General features: G+C 46.0%; 1 protein-coding gene and 1 pseudogene across 5 annotated transcripts in view; one reads left to right on the plus strand and one right to left on the minus strand.

Moving 5' to 3' along the window:
* The window catches only part of Twsg1 (twisted gastrulation BMP signaling modulator 1), a 35,967-nt gene extending 27,668 nt beyond the window's left edge, over positions 1 to 8,299 (minus strand). For 2 of the 5 annotated variants that reach the window (XM_027920681.2, XM_027920679.2), the window contains exons 1-2: positions 7,798 to 8,057; positions 5,542 to 5,706 (exon numbers count right to left, since the gene is read on the minus strand). In XM_027920681.2, the coding sequence (XP_027776482.1) occupies positions 5,542 to 5,664 (123 nt within the window). In that variant the 5' untranslated portion in view covers positions 5,665 to 5,706; positions 7,798 to 8,057. Of the gene's footprint in view, positions 1 to 5,541; positions 5,707 to 7,797; positions 8,058 to 8,163 lie in introns of those variants that run through there. The other 3 variants (XM_027920678.2, XM_027920677.2, XM_071602483.1) reach the window with 3 other exon arrangements.
* Positions 8,300 to 13,075: 4,776 nt separating this feature from the next.
* LOC114079444 (mitochondrial nicotinamide adenine dinucleotide transporter SLC25A51-like) lies at positions 13,076 to 13,952 on the plus strand (annotated as a pseudogene).
* Positions 13,953 to 15,376: the final 1,424 nt, after the last annotated feature.

A 15,376-nucleotide genomic window follows, 5' to 3' on the forward strand; every position in this document is an offset into this window, starting at 1 on the left:
CAACAAAATTGTCTTAAAAAGATCTGACCCAGATGGATCCTTCCATCTTCAACACACACCAGTCAGCCTTCCAGAAGAAAAAGCATGCACACACGCGCACTTGACAGTCTTCAGCTCAACTGAGCCCCATGAGGCTGGCCAGGATTCTATAGGGTGCGTCTCACCATGTCAAGGGCAGAGAGGTGGCGGGGAGGCTCCCAGGAGAAATAACCAACCAAGTCCCACACAGAGCAGGAAACAAGCTGGACTGACCTTTCACCAGCAACGTGGGATGCCAGCAGGATAGACACTCAGGCAGACCCTCCCCGTGTGTGACCCGAGAGGAAACTCCACTCCCAGCTGGCAGGACCACCCAATGGACTTCCCACACAGCCCACTGAGCAAGCCACCTGAAGGCACCTCACGACAAGATGAGGGCAAACATTTTAAAAAGGACAAGATACGGAATCTAAAACAGAGAGACCAACTGGGGAGAACGACGGGAAAGTCAGAGCCCCCCAGAGTCCAGAAACATCAAGACTGAGACTCCACGTGGGAGGAAGATGGATCATGAGTTTAAAACACCCAAGGAATCATTGGCTGATGATGCAAGACAAAGAAGGACAGTTAGCAACTGGAGACAGAGCTCCTCAAGTGAAAGCGAGCAGCAGCCAGCAGTCCAGGCTCCCGCGATCTTCAGACCGCAGAGCGCTAACTGCGGAACACACCTGAACAAAACTGGGAAGACACAAACACAGCCACAGAACCCAAGCACAAGGGTAGTTACTGCCACAGGAGCACCCAAGTGCCGGGCACAGCCCAGTGACCACACGGGCAGGCCTGGCTGCTCCCGCTGCTTGGCAGGTGAGGAAACAGAGACACTGAGACGGACTGACTTGCCCTGGGCACAGGGCCAGCAAGTGCAGCGCTGCCCTCACCATCACAGCAGGCTGTCTCCAGAGCAGAGATCTAGCAACTCCACAACAGGAGTGAAGTCGGGAAATAACCCAGTACCCTCGGCTTACGCTGCTCTCCAGAGGTCAGGCCAGGAGTAAAAACGCTGAGGGCAGCATTCGCATATATGAGGAAATCGCAATTCTTGGCTTTCTATGACATGATGTGTGGCAAGGATTGCCTGAGACTGTAGCCCTGATAAACCCTCCTTTCTCTATGCTCCCTGGAGGGGAAAGTACTGGGGATTGACGCCAGGGGTGCTCTACTTCTGAGCCAAATCCCCAGCCCTTGTTTTTTATTTTGGGACAGGGTTTTATTGAATTGCCCAGGCTGGCCTCAACCTGGCCATCTTCCTGCCTCAGCCTCCTGGGTAGGTGGGATCACAGGTGTGTGCCACTGTGTCTGGCTGCACTGTTCTTAAAAATTGTACTATATCTTGTTGCTAAAAATTAGAATTTTTAAAGGGAAGAATGGGACTATTAATCTCCTCTTATATCAGAAATCAGAACAGAGCAGAAAGGCTTAAATACATTGTAGAAATTAAAAAGGAAACCAGAGATAAACTTGAAACAGTGAGGAAACCACCGAGGGCAGGGGTGGGGGTGGGTGAGTGAGATACACCCTCATCTATTATAGCAGAAAAGCAGTTTTAGACACACAATACCTAGAATTGAAAAATCAAGAAATGGTAGTAAAAGTTTAGTATTTCATCACCTCGGTAAAAATCACAAACAGAAATGAAAATAGAAGTAGCTAAAACATTAAAAGTGGATCTCCCTTTGTAACAGGAGGAGGAGTAGGGAGAACTGGATCCAGAGATTTTTTGCTGTGTATTCTTCTGAAAATTTAACAATTTACTACTACAATTAAAAAACAAATATCTGACATACAGTAGTTGGTTTTTTCTTTAGAGCTGCATGGAACCAGGAGAACACCGAGCCATCCAGCCCGCCCCTTTCCCAGGTGAGTGGCTAATGGGCTGTCTTTTCCACAGGTGGCCACAGGATTGTGTCCTGTCCTCATGCTTCCTGACAAAGTGACACTGTTGCTCCTCCATGGAAAGGCAGAGGCCCAGGGCTGGGGATATAGCTCAGTTGGTGGAGTGGTGGCCTTGTGTGCATGAGGCCTTGGGTTCAATCCCCGACACCACAGGTGAGGCCCACATCCTCTCTACCTATAGCATTTGTGATCCAGGATGTGAGGCATCGCGCTGCTTCAGTGGAGAGCACATGCAGAAGGCCCAGGCAGGGAGGGAGCGAGGGAGTCTGGGGTGTGGAGGAATGCCCAAAGGATATTTCTAGCTCAGGTGTCAGATTTTGTGAGCACTCAGATTTTGGATGTCCAGTACAGTGAACAGCCGTCAGTCACACGTAGGTATTTTAATTAAATTGGGTAAAATTTAAAACTTGGTGTTCCAATCACACTAGTGACACTTCATTTGCCACATGCACCTAGCTCCCACCAACTCGACAGGGCAGGCCTGGTGGGTAATGCTGCCTCAACTCCAGTAAAGGACCTCACAAGAGGCCAGCTCTCCCCATGCCCTGCTCAGAAAGAAATGCCTCCGCAAAATAAATGCTGAGCTCAGTCATTGGTTCTTGGGGTGATCTATCACACAGCCATAGTGAAAGGAACACAAGGGAACTGGGGGTCCAATCGTGAGGACATCTGCCAGAGCTCCGAAGTGCAGTGAAAGCATGTCCCAGGTCAGTGCTCAGAGTGTGACTGAACAGAGGAAGAGCAGAGGAAGTCCCCGCCCCACACAATCTGCAACCCCAAGCACCCGCCAAGCACCAGAAGGCCTGGGTCTGCTACTCCAGAAAAAGAGTCACCACTTCCTGCCTGAAGAGCAGCCGCAGCCTCAGAATATCAGCCCCGTGCATCAGACAAAACTCCAATCCTAGCTTCTTTCACAAGGTGGAGTCTTATTTACTAGTCCAGTTTTTATACTTGCATAAAATTCTTTACTTTTTGAAATATTTTGTAAATCTTAAAACTTTCAAGCTAAAAAAGTTTTTTTAAACAAACAAACAAACAAAAGCCTTACAGAGTATTTATCAACATTAACCCAAAGCTTTCTCTTTTAAACTTTCCTTACAAAGAAAAGTATTTTAAAGTACTATTTTTAATTACTGGAACTAATGGAAACTTGGAGTGCCAAAAAACGAAAACAACCTGAGGTTCAAGTGAATCTCCCCTAACCCCCAGACACAGTAATGGTTCCAAGACCTTATTATCAACGATGAATGACAAAGGTATGCTGAATGACCTGGAAGGGGCAGAGCCCATCTGACCACAGCACAAAGCCAGTTGCTGTGCAGATGACAGAACCTGCCACCTCAGAAGCTCCAGCTGCATTCTGGTCTCACAGCTGGGTGTCAGAGAGTCTGACCTGCCAGAGACAGGCAGCAGAATCACACACCAATAAAAGAAGGGCAGCCCACAGCCAGGATGCGCTGACTGCTGACGGCTGCCTCCTCACGTCTCCTCTGTCCACACTTGAACATGTCCACAGGAAAAAGTTAAAGCCAGACAACAAGCAAATTCTTCCAGGTAAACATTCTAATTTGAAACACGAAGAAGGGTTATCATGGTATGAGAAGACTCAAAACACCAGAAAGAAGCACGCAGTGCCTCTGATCTATAACTACCACCCCAGTAAGGACCACCATGCTGCAGAGCTGGCTGAACCACACTTCACAAGGAATGCTAATAAAGGTACAGCATCCTGAACATGAACTGCTCCAAATTGTGAAACTGGCTGAGTACCAGAATGATGCCACAAGTGACACTTCACCTGCCTCAGGTGCTGGGTCACAGTCAAAATGCAGGTGCTCTAAAAAAAGCACATAAAGTTACCTTCAGACTCTGTGTATAAGTAAGGTTTATATGAAACAAATGCACTTCATGCTTAGATTTGGGTCCCATTTCAAGATACCATTAGGTATATGAAAATATTCTAAACTCTGTAACAAAGTCTGAAATCTGAACCAGTTCTGGCATTTTAGATAAGTCTACTCAACCTACAAGCACGGTTACTAAATTTCTTAGCCCACAATCAATAACAAGAAGGGAGACTAATAAAGACATACTCAAGGGCTGGAGATGTGGCTCAAGCGGTAGCGCGCTCGCCTTTGAGAGAGAGAGAGAAAGAGAGAGAGAGAATTTTTTAATATTTATTTTTTAGTTCTCGGCGGACACAACATCTTTGTTTGTATGTGGTGCTGAGGATCGAACCCGGGCCGCACGCACGCCAGGCGAGCGCGCTACCGCTTGAGCCACATCTCCAGCCCATCACTCTCTCTTTAAAAAATAAAAAAAATAAAGACATACTCAAAATGAAAAGGCTATTGTTAGTCTAATGGGAGAGGGAACAAGAGACGAGCCAGAACGTTCAGCGGAAGGCTGCAGACTTGGAGTCAAGCCAGATCAGGTCCCTCAAGTACTTACTCCCTATATGAACCCTGCCAAGTTATGGAGCCTCTTTTCTCCTCAGAGAGAGAGAGAGAGAGAGCAGTAACTAGGGTAGTGGGCTTGGCTTGATGACCAGAAGAGTCCATGTTAAAGTATCCTGGATGCGGAGTCTCTAATCCCAGCCAACACTTGCCTGCAACCCATGAGATACACTGAGGCAGAACTACCAAGCTGAACTGCTCCCAGGGTTCCAGTCTCAGAAATTTCAAGAGAGAATGAGTATTTACTCCACTAAGCTACTATGTTTTGAAGTACTTTGTTATACTACAATACAAAATGATATATTACACTTAGGGAACAATGTTTCTATTAGTTGAGCTGCTAAATTTTTTTTCTAAACATAGTCTTTGAGTCTCTTTGCAATTAAATATTAGATTACATAAGGGAATCCTGAAATTCACCTGAAAAAGATGCTCATCACCTTATAACAGCGTGTTTACAAAGCAGGATATCAGGGGCTGGGGTTGTGGCTCAGAGGTAGAGTGCTCTCCTAGCATGCACGAGGCACTGGGTTTGATCCTCAGTACCAAATCACATAAATGTAAAATAAAGATATTGTGTCCACCTAAAACTTAAGAATAAATATTTTTTAAAAAAGCAGGATATGAGACTCAGTATTGAATTTAATTATATTTTATGGTACTGGGGATTGAACCCAGTTCTACCATTGATCTACATCCCAAACCCCTTTGCTTATTTGTTTTATTTTGAGACAGGGTCTCACTAAGTTGCCTAGGCTGGCCTAGAACATGCAAACCTCCTCAGCCTCCCAAGTAATTGGATTATAGGTATGCACCACTGCACCTGGTAGTACTGAACTTCTTAAATTCTACAGTGCTTGTGTGCAACATATGACAGAGGTAAAAATCCAGAGTGCACCACAGTTTAGCACCTCAGGCCCAATGCCACATCATATACACACTATCTGTCTACTGTTTTTCAGCTTTCTTTGTGTTTTTGTTGTTGTTGTTGTTTTAGTTTTCGGTGGACACAACATCTTTATTTTATTTTTATGTCGTGCTGAGAATCGAACCCAGCGCCCTGTGCATGCCAGGCGAGCGAACTACCACTTGAGCCACATCCCCAGCCCCTTTATTATGTGTTTTAACATTAACAGAGGACTCTTGGTCCTACCTGAATGAGGCATTTGCTGACGTCACTAGCACACAGTGCTTTGTTGCAGCTCAGTGACCCAGGGAGCCACATCAGGAGTGTCAGGAAGGCTAGCATAAGCACAGCAGCATGGTGTGACTTCATGATGCTTCAGTGAGATGAAGGCGGATCAGTACTCCCAGGAAGCTACAGACAGACAAGCAGTTGATTCAAAGGTGAATGGCAGGGTAAAAGACAAGTACTGAAACGGAAATCAAAATGAACCAAAACTGGTTGTTTGTGTCAGAATACTTTGAATGATCATTTCAAAATCATCCCAATGAAAGATTAAACATTCAAAAATTAAACTATATATTTTTAAATATATCTTTATTTTATTTTTAAATTTTTTATGTGGTACTGAGGATCAAACCCAGTGTATCATGCATGAAAGGCAAGTGCTCAACCACTGTGCTACAACCCCAGCTCTAAACTATATCTTAATAATGTCTTGATAGCCATCTTCAAAAACCTATCATACAGAACCTACCCAAAAATGGTGACCTCGAAAGTGACCAAGTCTAAATTCTTAGTAACCAGAAAGTTCAACACTCAATCAATGAGTTTCAGTACTATGCTGCTATTATTCAACTTTGATTTCAGGTCCATTATTCAACTTCAAACCCACATAAAAATTACTAATGTTATAATATAATTTTAAAAACACTGAACAAGATTTTTTTTTTTTTTGGTGGGGGGGTGAACCCAAAGCCTCTTGCATACAGGGCAAGCACTCTACGTCTGAGCTACATCCCCAGCCCCAATTTTAAAATGTTTAGAATCAAAACAAACTTGTAGGTGGAAATTATTCTAATGATTATTTATGACCATCTTGCTTTATCTCTCTTATTTTTGTGTGTGTGTTTGCTTGACTTTTTTTTTATTAGAGCTTTATAGTCATACATAATTAAAGGGTTTCACTTTATCTCTTAAGAGAATAAAGAAGCTCAATGAAAGGAGTCCAGTCCGAAGTCATTCCTTAAATAATTGAACCAATAACAAAGGGGGCAGTAAATTATTAATTGCATTAAGAATGCTGAGTAATCCCAGCAGCCCGGGAGGCTGAGACAGGATGATTGCATGTTCAAAACCAGCCTCAGCAATTCAGCAAGACCCTGTCTCAAAATGAAACATAAAAAGGGCTGGGGAGGGGCTAGAGTTGTGGCTCAGTGGTAGAACACTTGCCTTGCACATGTGAGACACTGGGTCCAATCCTCAGCACCACATATAAATAAATAAAGGTATTGTGTCCATCTACAACTAAAAAAAAGGAAGGGGGGCTGGAGATGTGGCTCAGTGGTTAAGCACCCCAGGGTTCAATCCCATACCAAAATAATAATAATAAATAAAATAAAAAATTTATTTTGTGGGCTGGGGTTGTGGCTCAGAGGTAGAGAGCGCTGGCCTAGCGTGTGCAAGGCCCTGGGTTCGATCCTCAGAACCACATAAAAATAAATAAAAATACTGGGGAAACACGCCTTAATGTCATTCCTATTCTATTTTATCTATAAGATGGAGATTAAATAAATAAATAAATAGTATTATGTTCAAAAAATCTATTTTGTTAGACCCATGGATTCTTAACTTATTAAGAAGACACTACAGGGGCCTGGGGCTGTAGCTCAGTGGCAGAGCGCTTGCCTTGGATGTGGGAGGCACTGGGTTCGATCCTCAGCACCACATAAAAAATACACAAATAAAATATAGGCATGCTGTCCATCTACAACTACAAAAAAAAAAAAAAGGAAAAAGAAAAAAAAACTAAAAGAAGACACTACAGTACAAAAAGAAAGGATAAAAAAGACACGCACAAACAGCTTAAGGAAGAGAAAATGTACTTTCTTGAGGCTAAAAACATCTCCAAGGGGCTGGGACTCAGTGGAAGAGCCCTGGGTTCGATCCTCAGCATCGCATAAGAATAAATAAAATAAAAGATCCGTGGACAACTAAAAAAAAAATCTCCAAACTATAACGAATAAAGTAACTACTGAGGCAGGAGAGGTAGCCGGTGGGTGGGGAGCACACTCCTGGACATCAGGGACACCCGCGGGGACGCTCCGTGACCGGGGGTCAGGGCCGCGCAGGGTGGGTCAGGGCCGCGCAGGGCGGGCCGCGCTCCGCAGGCCCGGTCCGGCCCCTCCGCGCCCAGCGGGCCCCCGCGCAGCGCAGCGCCGGCCCCACTTCCGGGCCCTCGGCGCGGCCGAGCAGGCCCCCGACAGGCTGTGCCCAGGGTCTCACCTGCGACCACCAGCCCTCCCGCGCCCGTCACTCGCTCCTCTCACCGCGGGCCTCGCTGCTGACCGCCCGAACCCGTGCCGAGGGCTGCGGCCTGTCCACAGAGCCGCAGAGCGACGCAGCGGGCCCGTCCCCACGCCGCGACGTTCTCCGATGTCGGCCCGGTGGCCCAGGTCCCCGAGGCGCCGCTGACAGCAGCGGGGCGCACCGGCAGCTTTTGTCTGCGCGGGCGGGCGCGCGGGGCCCGGGGACGCGCAGGGGGTGGACGGGGGCGTGCGGGGCCCGGGGACGCGCAGGGGACGGTCCGCGGCCCCGCCCCGCCCCGCACGCACCTGCCCGGCCCAGCTCGGCGTCGCCCCGCCCGCTCACCGTGCGCCGTCGGCCCTCGTTCCCCGCGGGCGCGCCGCGGCGGCCGTGCGAGTGAGGCCGGGCCGCGCCTCCAGCCGCCCCTCCTCGCAGCACCCGGAAGCTTCCGCGCGCCTCAGCCCCGAAGACTGGGGCCCGGGGCCGCCTCCTCTCGGCCCTCGCTCCCGGCTCCGCCCACCTCGGCCGGCCCCACCCACCAGGTGGCCACGCCCCTACAGAAGCCACGCCCCAGGCTCGCCCACTCGCGCGCGCCCCTGCAGGGAACCTAGCCTGGGCGAGCGCCGCCCTGGTGCGCCTTCTCTCCGCGGTCTTCCCCGCTGCTCCTGCAACGCCTGGGTGGGCCCTCCTCAGGCTCCTGCAGACCTGCGGCCAGACCCGAGGTCCTGGGGTTGAGGTGCTGCAGTCGACAGCCGCTGGGATCAAAGGCCGACCTGCGCCCGGAGCCGGCGAATGCCCGCCGCAGCCCTGGGGGCATCTGTTTTGCGGGAGATGCACCGCGGCCTCCGCGGAGCCGCCTATCCCGTACCGACGGGCGGACGCTGGCCCTGGTTGACGTCAGCAGCAGCGCGCATTTCCAATGCAGGCTTCTGGACTGGCCTGGGGCCCACTGAGTCAGAACCTTCCAGACTTCTTCAGGGTTGGTGGAGATCCTTCGTGTCAGCCTAGCTGTTATCCCAGCGGCTACGGAGGCTGGACCTGAAGATCAGGATGATCGCGAGTTCAAGGCCAGCACTCAGCAACTTAGGGAGACCCTGTTTCAGAAAAGGAAAAGGGCTGGGGACGTGGCTCAGCGGTTAAACCCCCCTGGGTTCAGTCCCCCGTAGTCCCCCTGGGTTCAGTCCCCCGTAGCACAAAACAAAACAAAAAAACTCCTTTGTGTCGCATCATCCCAGGTGTGGCACACTCATAAATACTTAAATATAGTATATTGTAATTACATAACAATAATATGGTAATTATAATGTTAATACACCTGGAAGCTCTAGATTATCATTTCCAACTGATTTTAAAGCACCTGTGTTAATTGTTTTTGAAATATTCTCAGAATTGAGATGGAAATGAAGAGAAGGCTGCGTGGATCCTGGCTGGGAAAGCCCCAGGCCCTGGGAAAGGAACTAACCTGAAGTCCAGCACAGAGGGCAGCGGAGCCCATCTCACTTGGGCATCATTTCAGCCTGTATTTTAGGAAAAGGAAGCTCGTCCCAGCAATAGTTAGCGTGTAGGTAGCTGCACTCATCCCCCCTCCCCACCAGGAATTTGCTTTTAAACAAGATTCGAGGGTGTTTAGGTTAGAGCCCATGGAAGTAGATAGTCCACAAGGTCCTTTCCCCTTGGGAACGACCACCTAATGTGAAACCCTTAAGCTAGGAGGAGTCTCCGTGCCTTTCACTCCCCTTGGTGTATTGTAGGGAAATAACCAAGTGGCTGAGGGGCAGATTGCATTGTCCATACTAGTTCATTTGAAACTCACCCCTGAAAAAACAAAATAATGCATTAAAAAATAAAAACAAGAAAATTCACCTCTGAAAATTATTCTAAGAGGATAATTAAGGGTATACACAAATTTACCTTGATCTTATTCGCAGGGTTACTTACTGGTTAAAGGAGTTATGATACTTCAGATCAATGGAATCAGTCAGCCATTTTAAAAAATGTTGTAGTTAATCAGAGATTCTTAAGCTATTTGGTCTCAGGATCCCTTTACATTTTTTTTTCAAAATTATAGAGGTTCCAAAGAGGATGTATAGCTGCATCTGTCAAAGCTTTTGAAACTAAAAGAGAAATTTAAAATACTCACTATTTCATTTAAAAATAACAATAAATTCATTATATGGTAGCATAAATAATATTTAATGAAAACTAAGTATATATTCCCAAACTAATAAAACAGTAGAAAGAATGGTATGCTTTAAGATTTTTGTTATTCTGTTTAGCATCAAACAATAGAAGCAGCTTTACTTTTATATCTGTTTCTATATTCATCCTGCTATAAATCATTTAGCCTCTAGGAAGGTTAAGTGTATGCTTGGGATAGAACAAGAGCAGACAGTTCACAGTAGCTACGCTGTGGAACCAGCCTCGGTGCCCTTCAACAGATAAATGGATAAAGAAAATGTAGTACATATACATAATGGATTATTACTCAGCCATAAAGAAATATGAAATAATGGCATTTGCTGGTAAATGGATGGAACTGGAGACTACCATGCTAAGTGAACTAAGCCAATCCCAAAAAACCAAAGGTCAAATGTTCTCTCTGATGTAAGGATGCTAATACACAATAAGGGGGAGAGAGAATAATAGAGGTTCACTGGATTAGACAAAGGGGAATGAAGGAAAGGGGGGGATGGGGGTAGGAAAGACAGAATGGATCAGAAATAGCTTTCCTATGTTCATAGATGAATACAGGACCAGTGTAACTCCACATCATGTACAACTGCAAGAATGAGAAGATATACTCCATATATGTATGATGTCACTCTACTGTCATGTATACCTAAAAACAACAACAACAAAAAGGATGAAAGTGCAAAAGGCAAATGATGTCTTACCATTAAAATACAAATAGTTTGCGCTCCTGAATCCCCCAGAGGTTCACAGATCACACTGTTTTTTTGAGCTAATGGGGCAGATGAGTATTGTTGACATGGAAAGATATTAATGATCTATAAAACTTTTAGAGTAGTCTATATATTTTGGGAATGCATGTACATGTCTAGATATTTTTAAATTGCATGTACAGGTGTTGAAAAGTTCTGGAAAGATGATCATGGTTTGGGCATGCTTGTCTTAGTGAGACTGAGTGTTGTTACTTGTTGATGTTTTTTTCTTCTTGTACATTTGCTGATGTCCTTCCATGTATTACTTGAGTAATAAGGAGAAAATGGTTATTTTAAAATTAATCTTTTCTGACTGGTCATTATAGTGCATGCCTGTCATCCCAGAGACTCAGGAGGCTGAGGCAGGAGGATTGCAAGTTCAAGGCCAGCCTGGGCAACTTAGTTAGACCTTTTCTCAAAATAAAAAATGAAAAGGGTTGGGGATGTAGCTCAATGGTAGAGCACCCTGGGCTCAGTCCCCAGTACAGCAACAAACAAACAAGTCTTTCTGATAGGCCCCAGAGAGTCAAATGGTTGTTAAGCCCTCTCAGGTAGTTATCCAATGGTTCCAGGTCTGCGGTTGAGATTCAGGAACCCAAAACCCACAGAGGTCAATGTGGTGGCTCTTTTATTTGACCAGCAGCCTTTATGTCATTGTGAAGGAGAGGATCTGATGGTGCTAGGATGCTTCTTAGTAGGGTTTGATGAAAAGGTCAGGGTGGGCACTGGCTAGAGGGCTCACTGGCTACTGTCCTATAGCCACTGGCAGCCTTAGGCATGGGGCTGGGTTTCCTTGGCCAAGCTCTACTGAGCTGGTCTTAATTCCCACTTCTGTTTCTGTTGTGATGGGCGAAAGTATGACTTATGCAGTCGAGGGGAGAAATAAAGAATGTCCACATGCTAATGCCCTTTTCAATGTTTTATTCACTCAAAATCACTCAAAACGTTTCACTCTATAGGTTCTTAATCAAGAAATGACAATTCTTAATGCTGGGCTCTCCAATAGACATAAACCAATTCACAGCAAACAATTCTAAGTTAACTCTAAGCACTGCAAACACACTAATTCATGACAGACTCATTACAGACATTCCCTCTGCTTGCCAAGTTCAAGTGCTACAGTCTGAAGTCTTAGGTTTTAAGTCCAGCAGATGCACCGAGGCTTCTCCTGGTGTGGAGTTGATGGCTGGCTGAGGAGAAGGGTCAAGAAGCTGCTGTAGAGTTTGAGAGTAGTGAGGATGAAGCAGAGGATAAGGCAGATGAGGAGAGATGGGATGTCAGTCTAGGTCCTCATCAGGCTCTCAGGCTTGTGTGCATCAGCATCAGCTGGCTGAATGTCTGTTCATTTGTTCCATTATTTATACTAAATTTTGAGAGCTTCTGCATGCACTTTTGGTCCCTATCAGCTGTTACCAGGTTTCTTAGTGAGGACATATGGTCTGGTGGTTTCCACCCTAATATCACCCTCCTGGCTCTTATCAGGGTTGTGGAAAGTGACTTGTTTTATCAGGCTATGCTTGATGACATATTGGAGGGCTCTGTGGTTTGCCTGGTGAGAATGCAGGTTTATTTTAAGATAGAGTTTTAAAATGGAGTTGCTTAGGCTAAGGCCATCCTTATAGTTTCTTTACCTATAATCTAGTAAACAAAAGCCCTTGAAATACATGAATGGTGACCTGGCCAGTTGGGGCTTCTTGTGCCTTTGCTTTGAAAGGATTCCACAGAATCAGATGTGCTAGGACACTTCATGTCCCAGAGTGTTTCTGGGGCACAGGTTAGGTGCTTTGGAACTGGGGTCACCCTTAATGCATCTTAGGGGAAAATAACAAGCTGTTCACCTCAGGGAGGAGTTGACTCATTTAGTCTCTTGTTTGGAAATCCAGTTAACAAAATTGACTCCATTGTTACTGTTTAACAATGGAGTAACAAACAGTAACAATGGAAGAAACTGGGAAAGTTTCATCCTTCCCACCGCCAGGCTTAGCTGGGATCACAGTTCTGGCTAAAATGCCCAGGCTGACCACGGACTGGCAATCATCTTGCCTTAGCATTCCAAATTGCTGGTATTATAGGGGTGTGCCAACTTACCTGACATAAGATGCAATTTTGAAATAAGTTTATTAAAAAATCCTTCCACATGGGGCTGGGGTTGTGGTTCAGTGGTAGAGTGCTCACCTCGCACGTGCAAGACCCTGGGTTCGATCCTCAGCACCACATTAAAAATAAATAAATAAATAAACAAGTGAAATAAAGATGTTGTGTCCAACTACAACTAAAAAAAATAAACTTCACAAAGGGGAGGCAACTTAGGCAACATGATGAATTCAGAAGCTCATGAGAAGAGGCCACTGATTCTAACATCTTCAAAACCAGAGATCTCACCTCACATCACCAGTGTTGGAGAAGTGAAGCCCTGCTGTGCGGCCGCTGTGGAGCTTCCAACAATGTGGCCTTCACATTCCCTTGCAGGAGATCCTTTCTCAGCAGCAACTCTATGGAAGCCAAACTCGCGATGCAGAACTACTGTTGAGGGATGGATTTTGGAACTTGTATGGCAGGATCCTTCCCCACTGATGCAGAAGACAACCACCCTGGCACTTGTGTCTGGTCTGTTTAAGGATTTCCCCTGCCTTCTTTGAAAGTGCCTCTGTGCCCCAGAGTTTGCACCCTGTGTCGTGGTGGCACACTGGCAGGGACAACAGAATCCATTTTTTCACTCCATCAGAAGGAGTTCAGACGTGGCTTCAAGACCACAAGTATCATGACAAGGTCACAAACACTTTAGGCTTCAGGGCACTGAAATGCCATGGAGTGGAGAGTATCGGTGGGGGTTGCTGCCCACTCTATTCCTTAATGGATTCAGCAATGTCCTTTCCTTTGGCCTGTGAGGTCCAGTAAAGAGCCTACTACAGGGACTTGTGGTGCTCATTTGGTCAATGACTTTATCTTTGGAGGTCTATTGGGTGCCACGTTGGGATTCTTGCTTTTTCCAATTAGTGTCATAAAAACTTGCACACAGACACAGATTGGTGGGAAATTTCAGTCTTTCTCAAGGTGTTCAAAACAACCTGGCTACAACAAGACCAGAAACTGACAAATCTTTTCAGAGGTGCCCATCTGAATTACCACCAGTCACTCATCTCTTGGGCCATAATCAGTGCAACTTATGAGTTCTTCTTAAAGGTTATGTGAGAAAAGCCATTGGTGAAGTGACATTTATCAACTAAGTAGATCTGAGAATGTAGATTGTCTTGTTCCTAAGTGGCTCAGATACAGTTGGTGTCATTAAGTCCAGGCTGCACGCATTATGGTCAAGTTACTTTCCTTAGGCAACAACAACACACAATAAAAAGTTTCAGTAGGAAAATTTAGGGTTTTTTGTTTTGTTTTTTGTTGTTTTTATCCTCACCAAGAGTTTTTGGCTGATTTTTTGGTAAATAGCTGTCTATCTGATGACCTTTCCTAGGGTAACTTAATAGCAAAGATATGATTCTTTTCCCAGAACAGCCTGTAAGAGAGAATGCTGGGGGGGCCTGGAACTTCTCTGGCTTGCTTTGTTACTCTATTCCTCCTTGCTTCTCGCCTCTCAGGAGCAGTTACAAGGGTATTCTTCACAGAACTCAAGCATATACACGACAGGACAAAGAAGCCAAACAGAGCCGGGCGTGGCGTACACCTGTGATCCCAGCGGCTAGGGCAGGAGGATTATAAATTCAAAGCCATCAATTTAACAAGGCCCTAAGCAACTTAGTGAGGCCCTATCTCTAAGCAAAAAAAAAAAAAAAAAAAAACAGGGCCGGGCTCTCTGCTTTTTTTTTTTTTTTAATATTTATTTTTTAGTTATCGGCGGACACAACATCTTTGTTTGTATGTGGTGCTGAGGATCGAACCTGGGCCGCACGTATGCCAGGCAAGCGCACTACCGCTTGAGCCACATCCCCAGCCCCAGCTCTCTGTTTCTTGATCACCATGATGTGAGCTTCTTCCCTCTGCCATACTCTCCCGCCATGATGTTCAGTCTCACCTTGGGCCCTGGGGAGTGGAGCTGGCCTTCTATGGACTAAGACCTCTGAAGCTTTGCCATGAGGTGATCAGCATCCTCTGTTACACAGTCCGGCCATGATATTCTGTTCTGCAATAAGATCAATCAATTATGGGCTGAAATCTTTGAAACTGTCTGGCCTGAGAGATTTCAGCCTGGAATTCCATCTCCCTTCCAGGAAGAAGAACTTGGTGTGGACGGCACAGAAACCAGAAGGCAGGACTTCCTGAAAAGCAGAGCGAGGAGGAGGCAGACAGACTCTATTCTCAGGAAATTTTCACCATTTAACTGGTGAAAATTTTTAAAAGGAAAAATGCAAAACTGGGTGCAGAGCCCATGACTTTGTGGATCAGGAATTCAGCCTGGGCTCAGCTGGGCAATCCTTTCATTCCACGTGGAATTGACTGAGGTCACTTGGTGGCGTTCAGCTGCAGAGGTGAACTTCTTACTGCAAATTCCAGTGTACTGAGCTGTGCTCAGAGAACCCAAGGAAAGAGATGTTCAGGAATCAATTGAGCATACTTAGGAATCATAATGGAGGAGTGATACATACCTGGAGACCAGCAAAAGGTGA

Source organism: Marmota flaviventris, chromosome 16 (genome assembly GCF_047511675.1).
Source record: "Marmota flaviventris isolate mMarFla1 chromosome 16, mMarFla1.hap1, whole genome shotgun sequence".
NCBI classification, from domain to species: domain Eukaryota; kingdom Metazoa; phylum Chordata; class Mammalia; order Rodentia; family Sciuridae; genus Marmota; species Marmota flaviventris.